This window comes from Sphaeramia orbicularis, chromosome 19 (assembly GCF_902148855.1).
Source record: "Sphaeramia orbicularis chromosome 19, fSphaOr1.1, whole genome shotgun sequence".
Taxonomy (NCBI): Eukaryota; Metazoa; Chordata; class Actinopteri; order Kurtiformes; family Apogonidae; genus Sphaeramia; species Sphaeramia orbicularis.
This window is the reverse complement of record NC_043975.1, coordinates 49,250,658-49,268,760: the sequence shown is the minus strand read 5'-3', so window position 1 is coordinate 49,268,760 and position 18,103 is coordinate 49,250,658. Positions and strand designations below refer to the sequence as shown.

At 38.9% G+C, this 18,103-nt stretch overlaps 1 protein-coding gene across 2 annotated transcripts; it reads right to left on the bottom strand.

Annotated features, from left to right (window-relative positions):
* Positions 1-3: 3 nt before the first annotated feature.
* On the bottom strand, positions 4-16,696 carry LOC115410164 (RNA-binding protein with serine-rich domain 1-like). Of its 2 annotated transcripts, none has more exons than XM_030121642.1 (7): positions 16,254-16,696; positions 9,857-10,006; positions 7,378-7,545; positions 7,159-7,261; positions 5,910-6,063; positions 3,211-3,352; positions 4-1,117 (listed from the first exon to the last, which is right to left on the bottom strand). In XM_030121642.1, the coding sequence occupies exons 1-7, from the start codon at positions 16,475-16,477 to the stop codon at positions 1,018-1,020; spliced, it is 1,041 nt and encodes a 346-aa protein (XP_029977502.1). In that variant the 5' UTR covers positions 16,478-16,696; the 3' UTR covers positions 4-1,017. The 2 variants fall into 2 exon arrangements, with proteins under 2 accessions (XP_029977502.1, XP_029977503.1); XM_030121643.1 differs by lacking the exon at positions 16,254-16,696 and adding an exon at positions 11,708-11,757.
* Between the last annotated feature and the right edge of the window lie 1,407 nt (positions 16,697-18,103).

Sequence of the window (18,103 nt, the reverse complement as noted above, 5' to 3'; positions counted from 1 at the left end):
AAGTAAAGGTCAAACCTCAGACTGAGCTTTATTTAGTCTAAAGTTTTTCAAAATGAGGTTTAAGGGAAAACAAACACACACCAAAACATAACATCAAACCAGTTGCATCAGACTGTAAATGAGTAAACCTCACATCCAAATATGTGTGTGACAGAAAAGCACAGAGATTCTTTCTGCAGCAACTCTTAATAATTAAATTAGATGACAAACAGGGCTGTAACTCAGTGACTCTTATGCATGTACCTTTTGTTCTTACTGCTCACTATTACTCAGGTCATATGAGGAGAATATTGTCAGAGACGGTTTCGACACCAGGTCATGTGACCCCATCAGCCTGGTACAGGTCAAGTGTTGAGGTTGAGATTCCATGAGACCCACAAAGGAAGAGAGAAAAATGCATCTTAACGCCACATCACAGAAGCCTGATGACTATTTCAGGAGCCTTTTTTGGTCTAATCATGACTCCTGACTTCAATACGAGATCTGCACCGAGTGTGTGGTGAGATAAGACTCATCAGTCTCAAAGTTAGTGTTGAGCAGCTCACTTCAGCTCTGACTAATTAAATATAAACAGTTATGACCTGGAAGAACAGCCGGACAAAGGGAATGTGTTCACACATTTACACATCCCCAAGCAGAAATGCAGATGATAACCTCGTACTCTTTAAGATGTCCTGGTCTGTTTAGATGAAGTCTGTGGAGAACCTCCTGCAGCCCGGTTCCTTTAGTCCATGTAAATGCAGACAGATGTACGGGTTTGTTCGATCATATATTTTCAGTTTTTCTTTTACCATGCCTAAATTAGTCCCATTTAGAATGTGAAAATGAATGACATCTGTACATTATTAAAGACTAGTTTCAAGTCTAGTCAAAACAGCTCTGTTACTCGACCCAGAACAAGTGTCGATTATTTTTAACATTACACCAGAGGACAGTGGGTTATTATGGTCTGTAGGCTGTTCCTCAGGACACTGGTACAAAACAGGAGGAGGGAAGGCCTAGAAGGTTCCCAGTGACTTAGCGGGAAGAGTTGGAACTGGACCGAGATCTGTGACGGCGTCGTCCGGGCGACCGCGACCTGCGGCGTATGGGAGAGCGTCGCCGTGGTGACCGAGACCTACAACAGTGAGAGGAGACAGAGAGAGAGGAGGGATGGAATGTAAGGCAAAGGTAGAAGATGTGAGGGAAAAGCAACATGATTGGAAAAAGAAGCCGTAGAAGAATATCTTTGACCTTTTGCAGGAAGTCTAACTTCAATTATTTTTTAATTTAACCTTTATGTAACCAAGACAAAACTTGTTGAGATTAAAAATCTCTTTTGCAGAGAGTCCTGGCCAAGGCAGCAGCAGCAGAAGTTACACACAACAGAAATCACAGCCATATATCCACACTAAAAATATACAGAAAATGAATAAAAGTCTTTTCTAAAACCATAAAACACTAAACTAAGAACATACAAATAAAACACCATTATTAATTTAAAAGGTACTACAAGTATAACAACAAAGTTCCTTCAAAATATCTCAAACTAGAATCCAATTCAGTCAGTTATAAAAACATCTACATCCGGATTTATCCTTTTCCCACTGATTTAAAATGACTTTGACTGTATTTAAATAGACCAGTTCCTTCAGTTTCATCTCTGTCTGTAGGTTCTGTTCTATTCAGTGGAACCTAAACATTTAAAAGCTTTCTTTCCCAGTTCTGTTCTAACGTTTGGAACTTACATGGGAAAACAGATCCTGAGACCAGAGACTGGAATTATTAAAGTCATTCCAACTGATGTAGACCAGTAAATATGATGGAAGCAGAAATAAAATACATTTATAGATGAAAGAATACCAGTGTTTTAGTCTGTCCATCCAACTGTGAGCTCTCATGTTGGTGCACCGTGATAAACAGTATCAACAGTATGTAAACGATGATGACACATTCATATAAATAATGTCTCCATAATCCAACAGACATAAAAAAGGCAGCAACATGTCTTTTCTGAGCCTCAAAAGAAAGGCAAGATTTTATCGTGAAACAAAACCTCAACTTTAGCTTCAGTCTCCTTAAAAGTTGCTGAATGTGAGTGAGTGATCTATTAAAACACCACATATCTGTACTCAGATACAGGCTCAATGACAGAAGTGGTGAATGATGGAGGGTCCGGTAGCTTTGACGTAGGCTACGTTCAGACAGCAGGTCTTACTGTTCAATTTGGATTTTTTGGTGAAATCTGATTTTTTTGTGAGCTCATTCATATTGCATATGTGTGTGATTTCTATCAGTTTTGAGTATGAACTGAATGCGACCCTGAAGTGACCCACATGCACAAAAGAGGTCCTGAGGTAATACATGACCGTGCAGGCAGACACTGTTTACAGAAGTACATGTGGAGGCATCCCATCTCAGCGCAGAACTGTGATGTTTGTCACATTTCAATGATGTAAAGGTCGGATAAATGTTACGTGGTCATTCAGACTGAAGTTGCATTGCAAACTAGAAAAGCACTCGTAGATCGCAGACCTCCACCCAGGCAGATCAGTCCCCCCCTCCCAATAACCACCAAAATTTAATAATTTGTTCCTTGTGCCAGTATCAACATTTCCTGAAAATTTCATCAAAATCTGTCCGTAACTTTTTGAGTTATCTTGCACACAGACAGACAGACAGACAAACCCAGATGAAAACATACCTTCCGCTGTTCCTTGGTGGAGGTAAATATCGGATACATATTGGATTTAGGACCACATATGAAAGTGGCCTGGGTCACATTTGAAAAAATCAGATTTGTGCTGTTCAAACTGTCTTTAACAGATTGGATACAGGTCACAATTGGGGATTTGGGCCACATTTGCCTGCAGTCTGAACATAGCCTTAGTTCAGTGTTTTTCAACCTTGGGGTTGGGACCCCACATGGGGTTGCCCAGAATTCAAATGGGGTCGCCTGAAATTTGTAGTAATTAATAAAAATAAAAGTAAAAACTTGCTAATAATAAATATATGGTGAGTTGAGAGAGACAATCACCGTACATAAAAGACATGACAAACTGTGAAGCTCCGTTTTGAATGTTTGGGGACTCCAGAAATTTGTGATGTTAAAATGGGGTCACAAGTCAAAAAAGGTTGGAAACCACTCCCTTAGTTTATCGTATGTGCATTGTTTGTTTCCTGAATGACGCTGGTCTCCAGTATCTCTAGTATTAATGGTCATGTGCGTACCTTCTCCTCATGCGAGGCGGAGTGCGTCTCCACATTGGAAGTGGTGGGGGGATCCTGCGGGGAGGGGACAGCCTGCGGGGAGGGGGTCGCACTATAGGCGTCAGCACCGCCGTCACTGTGATCTCCTGACCGTCAATCTGACCTGAAAGCATCCGGGGAGACCATCACACACACTGACGGTGCTACAGGACATGCAGTTTTCTTAGTTTGATTTTTTAACCTCCATCAGATACAACCAGGTTGAAACTGCACGACATCTGTCTCCTACAATGAACACATTCAATAAATATAGTCCCGAATTCTTAGTCATCACCAGGTGACACAACAAACTGTTCTTCATTCTTTAGTTAGTCATTTGCTGCCACATATCTGACGTCACTGGAACAAAGATGTTTGGGATGGATCCATGGGAAAGTGCGTAAGCAAACTGTGTGTTTGATCCACACTGACCTGTTCCAAACCCCTCACAGGTTAAACACCTCTGCCAATCAGTCCAGCTTTCTTTTATTTATTTTTTTTGACTGCCTCTCAACATCTGCATAAGACATCCAGTGACACATTTGAAGGAACTTAGCAACTAGAGTTTAGCAGTTTTGTAATATTATGTGTATTTGGGGGGGTGGGGGGTGAAGTTTTCACTAAATTGTATCATGTAAGAATCCAGTCTTTCTGCTGCTATTAGGAATGTACAGACACTGAAATCTAAGATACTTGTCATGTTACATATTTATGATTAATGACATTACTTCAGTGTGTTATCCACTGTAGTATGAGTCTAATAATATTAGAATTATGTATATTCACTTCATCAGGAAGAGACACTGGTATTCTATTGTATTCTATTCTCATATCACACCATGTGCATGTGCAACCACAATGAAAATATGCAAATACTAATTAAATTTAAAAAAAAAAAAAGTTCTAATTCTCTATTTAAATAAATATTTACATAAATACCAAATTTCTCATTTTCTTTTATATTGAATTTCTCACTTGTTTTTTTTTTCTACATGTATTTCTTTGCACTTGTTTGTTGCTGCTGTTGAAGTGTGAAATTTCCCCACAGTGGGATCAATAAAGTTCTATCTATCTATCTATCTATCTATCTATCTATCTATCTATCTATCTATCTATCTATCTATCTATCTATCTATCTATCTATCTATCTATCTATCTATCTATCTATCTATCTATCTATTCTACCTACCTACCTACCTAATAATAATATTCCAGACAGCCTACATCTTCTGACTCCAGCCATAATAACGACAGTATCATATTTCATTATATGACATATCATTAATTGTGTTGGAACAACACAAATCTTTGTGATGCTAATCAATAAAGATGTTTGTTTGTTTGCTTTGTCATTCTGTCTTTGAATGCAGAAAAAACACATTGTTCTTGAATTAAGAAAGATTATTGCTTAAAATAAGGAGAAAACATTGGTTGCATATGTGGCAAAGCACTGGCTGCTCATGTCGCATGTTATTAGTAGGGGTGTAAAAAAATATCGGTTCTGCAATATATCGCAATACTTTATTTCACAATACTGTATCGACATTTTTAGGTATTTTTATCAAATGCAGATATTGTGGAGGTTCATTTTTTCTCTTTCTGTTTTTCTTTTTTGTTTATATTTTATTTATTATTATTTAACACTCTTTTACTATATAATGTTAGTTCCTTTGTTGGGATTGCACAAAAATAATGTTATGATGTTAGTTCTGAACTAATAGAATATGAACATTTGAACAGGATCTTAAACTGTAATGTCTTTAAAATATGATTTAAGTTTTAATGCAGGAACATTTTATGATATAACATTAGATCCTGTTGTGATCCAATAAAAACATGTGTAGTATTTGTGCATATTTCTGGTGTAATTCTGTTCTTCCAGGAAATAATCTTTTAAAAAAGAAACAAAACCAATATTTTTTTAATAGTATTACAATATATCATGATATATCATATCGTGATCATAGTTTTGTGAGTTGTATTGTATTGCCAGATTCTTGCCAATACACACTCCTAATTATTAGAGCTCATGTCTAGATCATTTGCTCTCAAAATGAGCAGCAAATTCTGACCTAGAAAAGGGAAGACATATGTTCTAAAAACAAGGTCGACATTCTTGCACTGCCAAGATTCTACCAGCACCTAAAACAAACAAAAAAAAACCTGATTAATATCCCCAAAACAATTAAATTTCCCTTGCACTAGCTGTGTTTCCAACACCTTCTTACAGGGTTGCCCACAGGTTTCTACAAGTTAGTTTTAGGATTTTTCAAGACCTTTTTAAGACTACTTAGAAAAGAATTCAATGCGTATTTCATGGCCATACTGACAAAAATTTATAACTCCTAGAATTTAGGAAAATGTATTTATTTACTCCAATACCTTGATTCCGACTGTTCCCAGTCATTTCTCACCGGGGGCTACAAGGTTAGCCATAACTTGTTTCTAAATTCAATATAAATTGTCAGGTTGGAACGGATGGAACAGAGCAGACTAACGTTACTTTGTTTACAACATGGACACATTTAAATACAATACAGTGAACAGCTTTATGGCAACATAACTTAAGACCTACCATATTAAATTTTATACCTTTTAAAGACTTTTTAAGGTATTAAATACATATTTGTAAATTCAAGACTCATGAGACTTTTAAGACCCCACGAGAACCCCGTTCTTACCTCCATCCATGTGTTTCAGGGCCTTCTCGGCCTCCTCAGGTGTTTCAAACTCAACGTAGGCGTAGCCCTTCGACAGGTGAGGGTGTAGACGATTCATGGGCATGTCGATCAGCTTGATTTTGCCGTAAGTGGAGAAGATCTCCTGGATGTGTTCCTGTAGAAACATGACAGATAGAGAATGTTGGAATCTCTTCTTCAAATCCCCATACACTGGGTCTGAAATACAGGGTTCCCACAGATTTGAAATTTCAAAATTCCATACATTTTCCAGACCCTAATTTCCAGATGTCTTGGTAAAAAAAAAATCAAATAACTTGTGACATTTGAGTAAATGTATGTGTATCGTGTAAATAAATTATGGAATTAATAGTTTGTTTTCATTATTGTGAATATGTATGCCATTATGTCACCAAATAATTTCCAGAAGATTATAGCTAGGGAATGTAGCTCATACAAATAAATAAAGACCAAACCTAGATAAATTCAGTGCATGGCTTTATTATTTTAAATTGCACATGAATAGTTGAACCACTGAACTGTCTTCATCTCTCAAACCCCTGGAGTTACACAAGGGATGTTACAAAAGACTTGGCCTCAGTGGCATTCTACATCATCAAATAAACATTCAAATACTGTTTAATAAGTAACTATAAATGAAGTCAATTAATACAAAAATACATCAACAAATAATAAACAAATTCTAAATTAAAATAAAGAACTACAAAGGGCTTTGCCTCTCTGGTATCAAATCCTTCAACAAAAAAAAAATACTTGTAAATACTGTTTAACAAATGACAATCATACAAGGCATGTTGAATAGCTCAACAGTGTGTGGACATCCCCTGTCCGTCAAAGCAACAGTGAAACATGACAATACCTGGGCGGGCCTTAAAATGGGTTGGAGGAGGATAAGAGCAGAGGGCTGGGCATTCAACTTGTCAATCTGCTCAAATGTTTTCTGGGACGCGTAGCCTACTGTATGTGCGCTCACACAAACATTTTAACTGCACTAGCAAGTGCCTTAAATAGCAGATTGAACCATTTTGTTTTTTAGATATTCATAATTTTATGTGTTAGAAAATAGAACAGTGGTAACAGTCTTGGAAACAAGCATATTTTTCCATTCATTTCCATTTTTCATACTTTTCCAGACCTGGAAATTTATAAAATCAGATGAAATACTTTTCCATACTTTGCATATTGCGTAGGAACCCTGGACATAAGCTCTGCAGTAAGTTGAAGCCTTCACCTTAATGACGTTTCTGGTCAGCCTGCCCAGAGAGAGCTTGGTGGGTTTGGGTGTGGGACTCCTCCGTCGACGTTCCCTCTCATCCCTCTTTGCAGATTTGGACCTACAAGGAAATTTGGTTTTCAGAAAATATTTTGATTTTCATGTGTTTCAGCTTCAAATGACAAGATCGCAGGTTTCTTCGTACAAAAATGCACTAAATGTGAATATATTCCATACTTTGAGCGAGATCGCCGTCTGTTGTTGTGCCGCTGGCGACTTGTGCTTGGGGAGGAGGAAGACGAGGAGGAGGATGAAGAGCGGGAGCTGGATGATCCCGAGTGGCTGGAGCCAGATGAACTGGAGCCGCTGGAGGAGCCGGAGCTGGAGCCAGAGCTGCTGCTGGAGCTGGACGTGAACAAGCAGCAAGGCCAGATCAAGCAGTGATACAGGGACATATTTCATGTTCTATAAGCTCTGTGTTGAAAACTAAATAACTGATCTCCATGTTTTATACATGTATGAACAGGTCTCAGTAAGCACTTTCACATGACATGTTGCAATTTACAGAAATAAAATTTTGGGGTAAAAATACTTAAATTACTGCTGCGTGACACAGGGACTCAAAATGAACATAAATTTTTTTCACTTAATGCAAATGTACAAAACATGCTGTTCTCATAAGAAGTTGACCCTAAATGAAACATATGGCTTTAGTTCTGATGTTAAACTACTATTGTGATCAATACTGGATAAAAATGTTTAAATGATAAGTTTTTATGAACCCAAATATGTTGTGGCATGGGGACAGCAGTGTGTCACTTCATTCATTAGTCAGAATAAGAGACTTTGTCAGATCTAAAACATAACAAATACGCTAATAAACTTTTACTGAATATACATATTACAACTGAAGTGATATATACAGCTAATAGCAGAGCATATTTGACAAATAATTTGATTGTAAACAACCTTTCTATATTCTTGTAATGTTGAATAATTAGTTCCTACAGATTCACAGGCTTAAAATATCACAAGAAAAAACATCATTATTTAAAGCTATACCTACCGATGTGGCATTTCTCACAGCACTTAGTAAAAGTTTGAACATGAACAACCCGCCTCCCTCCAAAGCCCCGCCCCCTTCCCTCTGCCTGAGCACTGAGGCTCCTCCTCCTCTCTCCTCCTCTCATCTACCTGTATGAGTCCCACCGTCATAAAAGCTGAGCTTTATGCAGACCTGTTCAGTCCAGTACAGCTGACTTCCGGACTTTTATCTCCATCCTTCATTCATCAGACTCCTGTTTGTGCCCCTCAGTTGTCGTTTCTATTCATAAATCTGTTTAATCTCTTCCACATGCGCATGTCAGTTCTGTCCATACACATCCTAGACAGTAGACTGTGGTCAGTGACAGGAGGAGCAGCGCCAGTGAAGCGTCAGATTCAGAGGGACACATATTGGATGTGAGGCGGCGATAATGGATCGGATGCTGGACGGCCGTAATGGATGATTGACAGGAGGCTCAGTCAGGTTCGGCCAATTATTTCACTCGGACCGACTAAAATGATTGGTCAGACTTTTATCAGAAATATATGAGATTAAACATTTTGAGTTTCAATACCTGGTGGATTTCTTTTACATTTTAGTTTGACACACACTTATTAGAAGCATTTTAAGATGACAAAAGAAAAGTGTAAAAATACCACATCATACGGTATAGCTTTAAGTTAATAGTGCATTTACAGATATGTCGGAAGTATAACATTGCATAAACAGTTAAATATTTTTTTCTACAAGTGATACTCAAATTTTGTAAACTGTTCCACAAAATAGCCTATTTGAAAAATGATAGGTGAAACTAAAATTTTTGACACTGATGCTCACTTTGGCAGGATCTGGCCCAGCAGCAGTCTCATGTTGGTTATACTACACAAAAGTTTATTCAAGAGAAAACCATTTTTACCTAAGTTGAGGAAGGTTCACCTTATCGTATCTCTTTTTTTTTTTTTTTTTTTTATCAGCGATAGTTAACAAGACATTGTGGACAGAAAAACAACAATAACACATAAACAAAGGGAAAATCAAGCAAATAAACAGACCAAAAACAACAACGACAGAGTAATGACAAACAACAACAATGACAACATCATATTACAATTAAAAAGATAACAAATTTAAAGAACATCTAAACAGTATAGCTTGATTAGGGGCGATAGGGAAAAGGGGAAGAGGGGAGTGTGAATGAAAGTGAGAAAGAGAGCGGGGTGAGTGAGGGGGAAAATAATAATTGTTGTAATAACAATAACGATAATAACAACAACACAAAAATATATAATAATAATACTGATAGTCTAATTTTCTAGTATTATTGTGGTGTGGTATAATGTTCACCTTATCAGTTGCAGTTCAGCCACAAAAAGTTTCAAGAAATTTAACTGGAAGAAATATTTAGTAACTCCAATCTCTCTTTGTAAGTTTAGTAGAATCAGTGTTGATCTATAAATATCTCACCTACTGCCCACTCGTTACTTTATTTATTATTATTATTACTATTTATGTCATTCAGTCACTTACATAATTTTGTTTAATTTATGTGCTGCTGTACATTGGAATTTCCCACTTGGGGGATCAATAAAGTATATCTTATCTTAATAGATGCAATGCTACGGCTACATGTAAAATGTGGGCATGAGTTGTGTTTCTCCAGAGCCTCCTCACCTGCTGCTGCCACTGGAAGCACTGCGCCGTGTCCGGGTCTTGTCTCTGCCCCGGTCCTTCTTATCAGCTCCTTCTCTTGTAGTTCCAGGCTTTTCTTTGCCTCGCTGTTTACTTTTGTCATCCTCCTTTCTTTTAGTTGGAGAAGGAGCCCTTGTTGATACGAAAATAACAAAACAAGAGTTGACCTTAAGGCACTCTTCTTCAACGTATCAACTGTCAAAATCTCAGTTTACATGCTGACGTTGTTGTGCCGAATTCTACTCCCTGCCAAAAACTGCTCCCCCTTCCTAAGTCAGCCATGAAGAGGACAATATGGACTTGACTAATCCGAATGACAAATGGCATGGGATAACAAATGACCACTAAGGTTAGGGTTAGGGTTAGAGGTTAGGGGTTAGGGTTAGGTCATTCGTTATTCCATGCCATTTGTCATTCGGATTAGGAAGGCCCGGACAATGTGCACCGAATTCATCCTGTCATAACTTTTTCTCCTCTGTGACTGTAGGGTATGAAATTAATTGTGAATTATTCAGCCTCTTAACACTATCATACCTGTGTAGCAATTTAGTAATCAATAATATTTTAAGATATTGCAGATGTTTTTTCATCTGTTTAATATTAAAGAATGTGCAAACTGTAAGGTATAAAGTTAAATCTTAGATACACGACACACAAAATATATAACAATATAAACAGATATTGCCGAAAACTATATCACTAGTAATGTGACGTTCACGAACGAATCGAATCTTTTGAACGGATCTTTGAAATGAACGACGCGAACCGAGTCTTTGTAAAGAGCCGTTCATTTTTTTTTTTTTTTTAAGGAGGGAGTGTCCGATTGCCTGTCAATTTACCAACATACTGTTCTTGTTCTGAGAATTGCACTATAGTTCAGGTATTTAAGTAATTGCAGTGATTAATCACTGTTGTGTTTTGTGCAATTTTTTCCCCTATGTTTACACACATTTATTGTTGTTGTTTTGAGGAGAATAAAATGTTATTTCATAAGAAAATGTTTTATTTTCTTCTTCATTTTTAGGCTACAGACTAGTCCACATAATGTACCGTGATATTTTTTGTCAAATTCCATCATTTGTCTAATGTCACCTCTCATATCATGGATTTAGCCCACACATTTGAACTAACTATTCTTTTTTACGGTAAGATAATATTTACTGTCGCGCCAATTAAAACACCTTTAAAATGTAATGTCGATCATCATATGTAGCCTATTTAGTCATGAAAACACCGGTGTTTCAAAATAATGCAAAAAACATAAAAGAGCCAGTCTTTTGAACGGCTCTTTTCAGCGAACGGCTCCTGATTGAATGGCTCCCTTCAAAAAGCCAAAAGCCCCATCACTATACATCACCCGTGGCTGGGGATGCAGTTTTCTGCAGGGAACAGAATTCGGCATCAGATATGGCCGAAAACTGCATCCCCCATCAGAATTAGCTTGTGAAGTTCACATTTAGAGCTATTCTGGTGTGACAGGGTGAATTAGGTGCACATTGTCCTCTTCATGGCTGACTTAGGAAGCGGGAGCTGTTTTCGGCAGCTGCTGCGCTATGCAGTTTTCGGCAGGCAGTAGAATTCTACACGGCAGACATATGGCTGGGCAGAATCCGCTGAGATGTCGCATAAGTTGGTTTAATATCATTAAGCTAACGATAAAGTTGCGTATGTTAGCATCTGCATTTGAGCTGACATTAAAGGTTTACTAATGAAATTGACATGTTTCAAACCAAAATAATGTATTTACTAAAACCCCAACAATACTCAGTTATATTTATTGGCCAAAGTACGCTTAATAACAAACACCGATGAGTAATAGTACCATCAACTTACATTTTTCACCTATCCCCGCAGTAGTCGCATATAGATGACGTAACATGTAGTTTGACGCACTGGCCATGCGTAGGGCTATTACCGTGTTTAAAAAACCCTCAGTAGGATTTGTAAGGCTAGTATGTTCTACACATCTGGTACTAATTGACCGTAAACACACTGAAACACTTATATATATTTGTATCATTGCAAAAGAGTGTGTGTTTTAAGAGGAGATATGGTTGGATGATATATTTGAGGTGACTTCCGTGGCAGAAGGACACATCAGGACGTGTCCTGACAGGCACAGCCAAGGGTACATTTACACAGAATCTAACGGAGATAAAAAACCGGTGCCGGGTTAAACTTTTACCTCAAATGACTTCCCCTGCCGGTAGATCTATCAGATAAAGCTGTAGGCTCACAAAAGACCCAAACTGCGCTCTGTGTGCTGGACTGTTTTTTCGACATTACAAGGTAATTCTTTAGCCAGAGTTAGCTAGTTGCTAGGGCAAAGACAGTAGACCCAGGAATCATAAGTGTGTTTTGTAAGAGAACCAGGGGTAAAATATTCACAGGATAAACATCTGTTCAGAATATTGTCGGTAGCAGGTAAAAAAAGCTATCACTAGGAAGTGGGTAAAAAGGATGCACCAAAAATGGAGGACTGGATAGAGGTTATGCATGACATCTATAGTAGGGTGGTCCAAAAAAAATTTTTTTTTTCAGATTCTCTGGATTAGAACCCTGCATTTGGTTCCATATCTGGTCAAATTACTTCAGTCCAAATTTTATGCAAATTAATTAATATTTAGAGGTTGCACAAGACATGTGAAGATTGCTCTGTATGCTATAATAGAAGTATCCAAATGAATAAGGCATATTAGAATAATTTGTAATTTTATTCTCAAAATCAAACTGCAACTCGCATAAAAATGTTCCTTAGAAAGTCCAGCAACCACTGTTGGTTTATTGAAATGACCAAAAATGTTCCTGTGTTCTTTGACAACTTGTTGCCAGTACTGTTTGTGATCTGCATTTGTTGTTCGGCTACAGCTGAAGTCTGGAATAAGCTCCGCCCCTCTGTCAGTGACATCACTGATAACTTTAGTGGAATGCCCAGTTTTCTCCTCCTTCTGAAAGTCTGCATCATCAGCCCAGTCTACTGGAGGAACTGTTCAGAATGTTTGTGGCAGATCCAAAGGTTCAAACAAACGCATGGTGCTGGTGGAGACAAAAGCCCTGATCTGCTTCCCTTCACAATCTGATGGATTAAGGACATCCCAACGCTTTAGAGGAACCAAAGAACCTGCATTTAACATCATGTTGTCAACCATCAGCTGCTTCTGCTCTGGTGTCACACTGGAGTCACAGAATGCCAGGACAACCAATTCTTCACTCCAGTACCACAGATGTGGGCGGTCTTACTTCATACATATATTACTAGATAAAGCACTCAAACCTTGGTTTTGATAGTTCTGCTCTTCTCTTACAGCTCAGCTCGGCTATGCTGAAAATGAACAATTAGTCAGTTTCCAGGAAACTTCCAGCAACTTGTGCAACCTCTAAAACATCTCCTTTTTCTTCCAAATTTTTTCCTAAATCATATTTTGAATGCCAAAACCTAATGCAGGATTCTAATTGGGGTTATCTGAAACTTTATTTTTTACCAGGATTGTTGGACCACCCTAATCTATAGGATGAAGAAGTTGACTTTCTATGTCAGATTTGATTCAGACAAATTCACCAAGTACTGGAAAAACTGGGTTGATTTTATAATATTATTAAGAGCAGATTTTACTTGATAAGAGTAATATGCATATAGATCCATGTAAACCCTTGGTTCGTGCTACACTTTAAATGTTCAATGTTCATCTTATACAGCGGAAAAGAATACAATGTGAAATATACTTGTTGTTTCCGTTTGACTATATTTTCAGTTGCTTTGTGTATTTTTACTATTTCTGTCAATGCTCCCCTGTTTGAGTATGTTTTTGTGTTTTGTTTTGTTTTTTCTTTATATCGTCCCTTGAGAATCAGCTGGTTCTTTGTCCACTTTTCCTCATTTTGAGAAAACAGTTTGAAAATTTCACCTGTCTGATCTGTGATATTTGGAGAGTTATCAGTTATCTTTTGTGTGGAATAGTGTTGACTGTGGAAGGAACCCTAAACATATTGTTAACATGTTCTAAATTTTCATAGGCTTACAGATAGAAGAAGTTAAAAATGGACATAGAACTTTCTGATTCCAAGGTCTGGAAGTTGTCCCTGGTCAACATGTTCTATGTCCAACAGAGGACCTGGTGCCTTTACAGGTTTCACTGATGATCAAAATCAGGAAGTTGTATGTCCACCAGAGTTGTTTATAAAAAAGTTATGAACAAACTAAGAACGTTTTAGTCAGTGATTACATGTATTTTATACTGATGTCACAAAATGCAACAGAAAAAAACATCCTTTGCTAGTGTTTTCCAATCCACATTTATTTAAGGTGGACAACTAAAATGAGCACATCTATCCTTTTTCATTAAAGGTAGAATGGTGAATAAACGTGTTAGGACACCTGGAGGACCTGAGGAAATTGTGTTAACTCAGTTTTCATGGCAAACAACCATTTTCCAGCCATACTTCAATCCTCAAAGGCAGGAGAATTAGTTGTGGAATGGAGGCAAATGATGTGGAACACCATGAACCACCTTTTTAAGACTAAGGATTGATGAGGATTGAAAATTCTTCGTACACTCATAGATAAAAGTCGATGAATGAGCCACCTTCTCATTTGAACCTGACACCGGACAACATTGCCCACTTGATCAGAATATATAACATAAAAAATAAAAATTAGAAAAAAAGTGTATAAAATGCAAAAATTGCATCAAAATTAAATATACATTCACAGATAAAATGATTATATCAAATCAATGATAAGTCTGTAAATGAGCCAAATTCTCATTTGAATCTGAGGCCGGGACAATATTGGACACTTGACCAAAATCTAGTCTGAAAGAATGAAAGGATGAAAAATAAAACTTATCTAGAAATGCCACATTTTGCGTCAAAATGCCTCATAGACTCAGATATAAAATGACTATCAAATACACAAGTTTATCAATGAGCCACCTTCTCAGACCTGACTCCGGAACAGCCTTGCCCGTCTAAAAATGCCAAATTTGAACACTGAATTACTTTGAACAAACATTAAACTAAACTATTTCCATGATAGCCCTGTTCAGAACAATCATTTCAAACTTTAACTAGAAGCACTCGGAGAGCGCAGACCTCCGCCAAGGCTGATCAGTGGCCCCCCCCGTGGGCCCCCCTACGCCAAGGAGGTTATGTTTTTGCCAGGGTTTGTTTGTTTGTTTGTTTGTTTGTTTGTCTGTTTGTCTGTCCGTCAGTGTGCAACATAACTCAAAAAGTTATGGACAGATTGTGATGAAATTTTCAGGGTTTGTTGGAAATGGGGCCCCCCCGTGGGCCCCCCACCCCCGATCACCACCAAAATTTAATCCTTTCTTCCTTATCCCATTTCCAACAAACCCTGAAAATTTCATCAAAATCTGTCCATAACTTTTTGAGTTATGTTGCACACTAACGGACAGACAAACAAACAAACAAACAAACTAGAAGTACTTGGAGAGCGCAGACCCCCGCCAAGGCTGATCAGTGGCCCCCCCTCGTGGGCCCCCCCACCCCCGATCACCACCAAAATTTAATCATTTCTTCCTTATCCCATTTACAACAAACCCTGAAAATTTCATCCAAATCTGTCCATAACTTTTTGAGTTATGTTGCACACTAACGGACAGACAAACAAACAGACAAACAAACAAACAAACAAACAAACCCTGGCAAAAACATAACCTCCTTGGCGGAGGTAACAAACCTTGGCAAAAACATAACCTCCTTGGCGGAGGTAACCAGTATCAAAATGCCTAACTTTGGCGTCAACGGCATAAAGTAAACATGTCTGAGTCAGTTTGAGACCCCCTCCATGTAGTTTCTGAGCATACATCTTTTTTGAGGGAATGTCACATGATCCAGGTCTGGCCCCTGATTGGCTCCTCTTGGACATAGAACTACCTGATTTGAAACCAGCTCCACTCAGGACATAGAACTAAATGTTTCTAGGTGTGAGTGTGTGTAGATGTTTAACTTGGAGCTAAGAACTTTGGGACAGAAACTTAAATGATTTTAGAATGCCCTGATATGCTTAACTCCATTTCTGCAAAAAGTGGACATAGAACCAGCTGATTCTCAAGGGATGATATACATGGAGGTCATGTGCACAATCTAAAATGCTAAAATAATTCTGACTGAAAAATAATAATAAAAAGATAATTACAAAAAAAAATAACTGTGTTTTGTCCCTGTTACAGACAAGCTGGAAGTGATGTCTAAAGAAGATGCTGAGTCTGAAGAGAACAATATTCCCTCGGGCAATGGCAGAACCCTCGCACTGACAGTCTGCTCTGCTGCTATAGGAGGCACCTTTCAATATGGGTACAATATCTCAATCATCAACGCTCCAACCAGCTATGTCCAGCGCTTCATCAATGACACATACATGGAGCGCTGGGGTGTGGGTCTAGAAACTCCACAGTTGACTCTGGCGTGGACTATCATCGTGTCAGCCTTCTCCCTTGGTGGTCTGCTTGGGGCCCTGCTGGCTGGGCCTATGGCAGTCCGCTTTGGAAGGAAGAAGTCACTACTTTTGAATAATTCTTTCCTGCTTGTTGGTGCTGTCCTTGTGCTCACGTGCAAGATGGCCAAATCATTTGAGATGATCATCCTCGCACGCTTTCTTGTAGGAATCAATTCAGGTGTGAGTATGAACGTGCAACCTATGTACTTTGGGGAAAGTGCTCCAACACATCTTCGAGGTGCTGTTGCTTTCTCCTCTGCTGTTTTCACCGCCTTTGGGATCTTCTTGGGTCAGGTTGTAGGGCTCACTGAGCTGCTGGGCTCTGAGCCTCTATGGACTTACTTACTAGCAAGTAACTCTGTACCGGGGATCATCCAGCTCCTTACCCTACCCTGGTTTCCTGAGAGCCCCAGATACCTACTCATTGACCGTGGAGATCGAGAAGCATGTGCTCGGGCCCTGGGGCGGTTCCGTGGTGGGGAGGCTCCTGTCCTGGAGATGGAGGAGATGCTTCGGGAGCAGCAACAACAACACTTGGTGACTTTGAATTCCAAATCTTCTGCCAAGACACCCTGGGACCTGTTTAAGGATCGTGGCCTCCGATCCCAGCTTAAAACAGTCATGGCAGCCAGTAGTGCCATGATGCTCTGTGGAAATGACTCCATTTACTTCTACGCCTCTTACATCTTTCTGGAAGCGGGAATCCCTCCAAACAAAATCCAGTACGCCACAATCGGTACTGGAGCATCTGAGTTCACTGCATCCATACTCAGTAACTTCCTTATTGAGCGTGCAGGGCGCAGGTACCTCCTGATCGGCGGCTACAGCCTCATGTCTTGCTGGAGTGTAGTTTTCACTGTAGCTCTTATACTCCAAGGCCGTGGAGTGGCGGGGATGCCCTACCTCAGCATGGCCTGTGTGTTTGCCTACATCCTCAGCTTTGGCTTGGGCCCTGCGGGGTAACGGGGGTCTTACCTGCTGAGATCTTTGACACAACAGCCCGTCCAGCAGCATACATGGTCGCCGGTTCGTTCATGTGGATGAGCCTGTTCTCAGTGGGAATGTTGTTTCCATTCATTGTTAATGGTTTGGGGAACTTCTGCTTCTTGCCTTTCTTGGTCGTATGTTTGGTAGCAGCTTTATTTTTGGGGTTCACGTTACCAGAGACAAGGGGAAAGACACTGGCTGAGATTACTGAAGAGTTTGACAGGAAGAACAAACATGTGGAGAGGCCACACAAGGAAACAGATGAACCCAGTGAGGAGCAGTATGAGCTGGGTAAAGCCTGTTCTTTCACTTCACTGACCCAAGATCCTGATCTGGACAATAAGAACCGGAACTAAAATGTGAAGATCCTCAGAAAATAGGATTGATGCAGTCTTTGTGGTCACTTTGTGCACTTTCAAAGCAGAGTTTTTTGGGTTTTTTTTTAAATATTTAAACATTTATTTGGATTATTTTTAAATTGTCAGTTTGGTTATAATTCATCAGCTACTTTTAGTTTAAGTTTTGCAGTTATTTATTTTTTCGTTGGGGCTGAGGGAAATGGCCGAAAACTTGAATCCTCAGCTTTCTTAATTAAGATTACATAGTGGGAAGAAACCCCAAAAACAAATACTTACCATGACTGTATCACAACAGTCAGATTGGATTTGGAAACTCACTTTAACTTTTGTTTATTTTCACCTAGTACAAACTCAATCAGCGAAATTCATGCAGTACATTTCCCAGCCCTAGTTTCCATGTTAAGTTTGTTTTTGAGTACTGTGAGG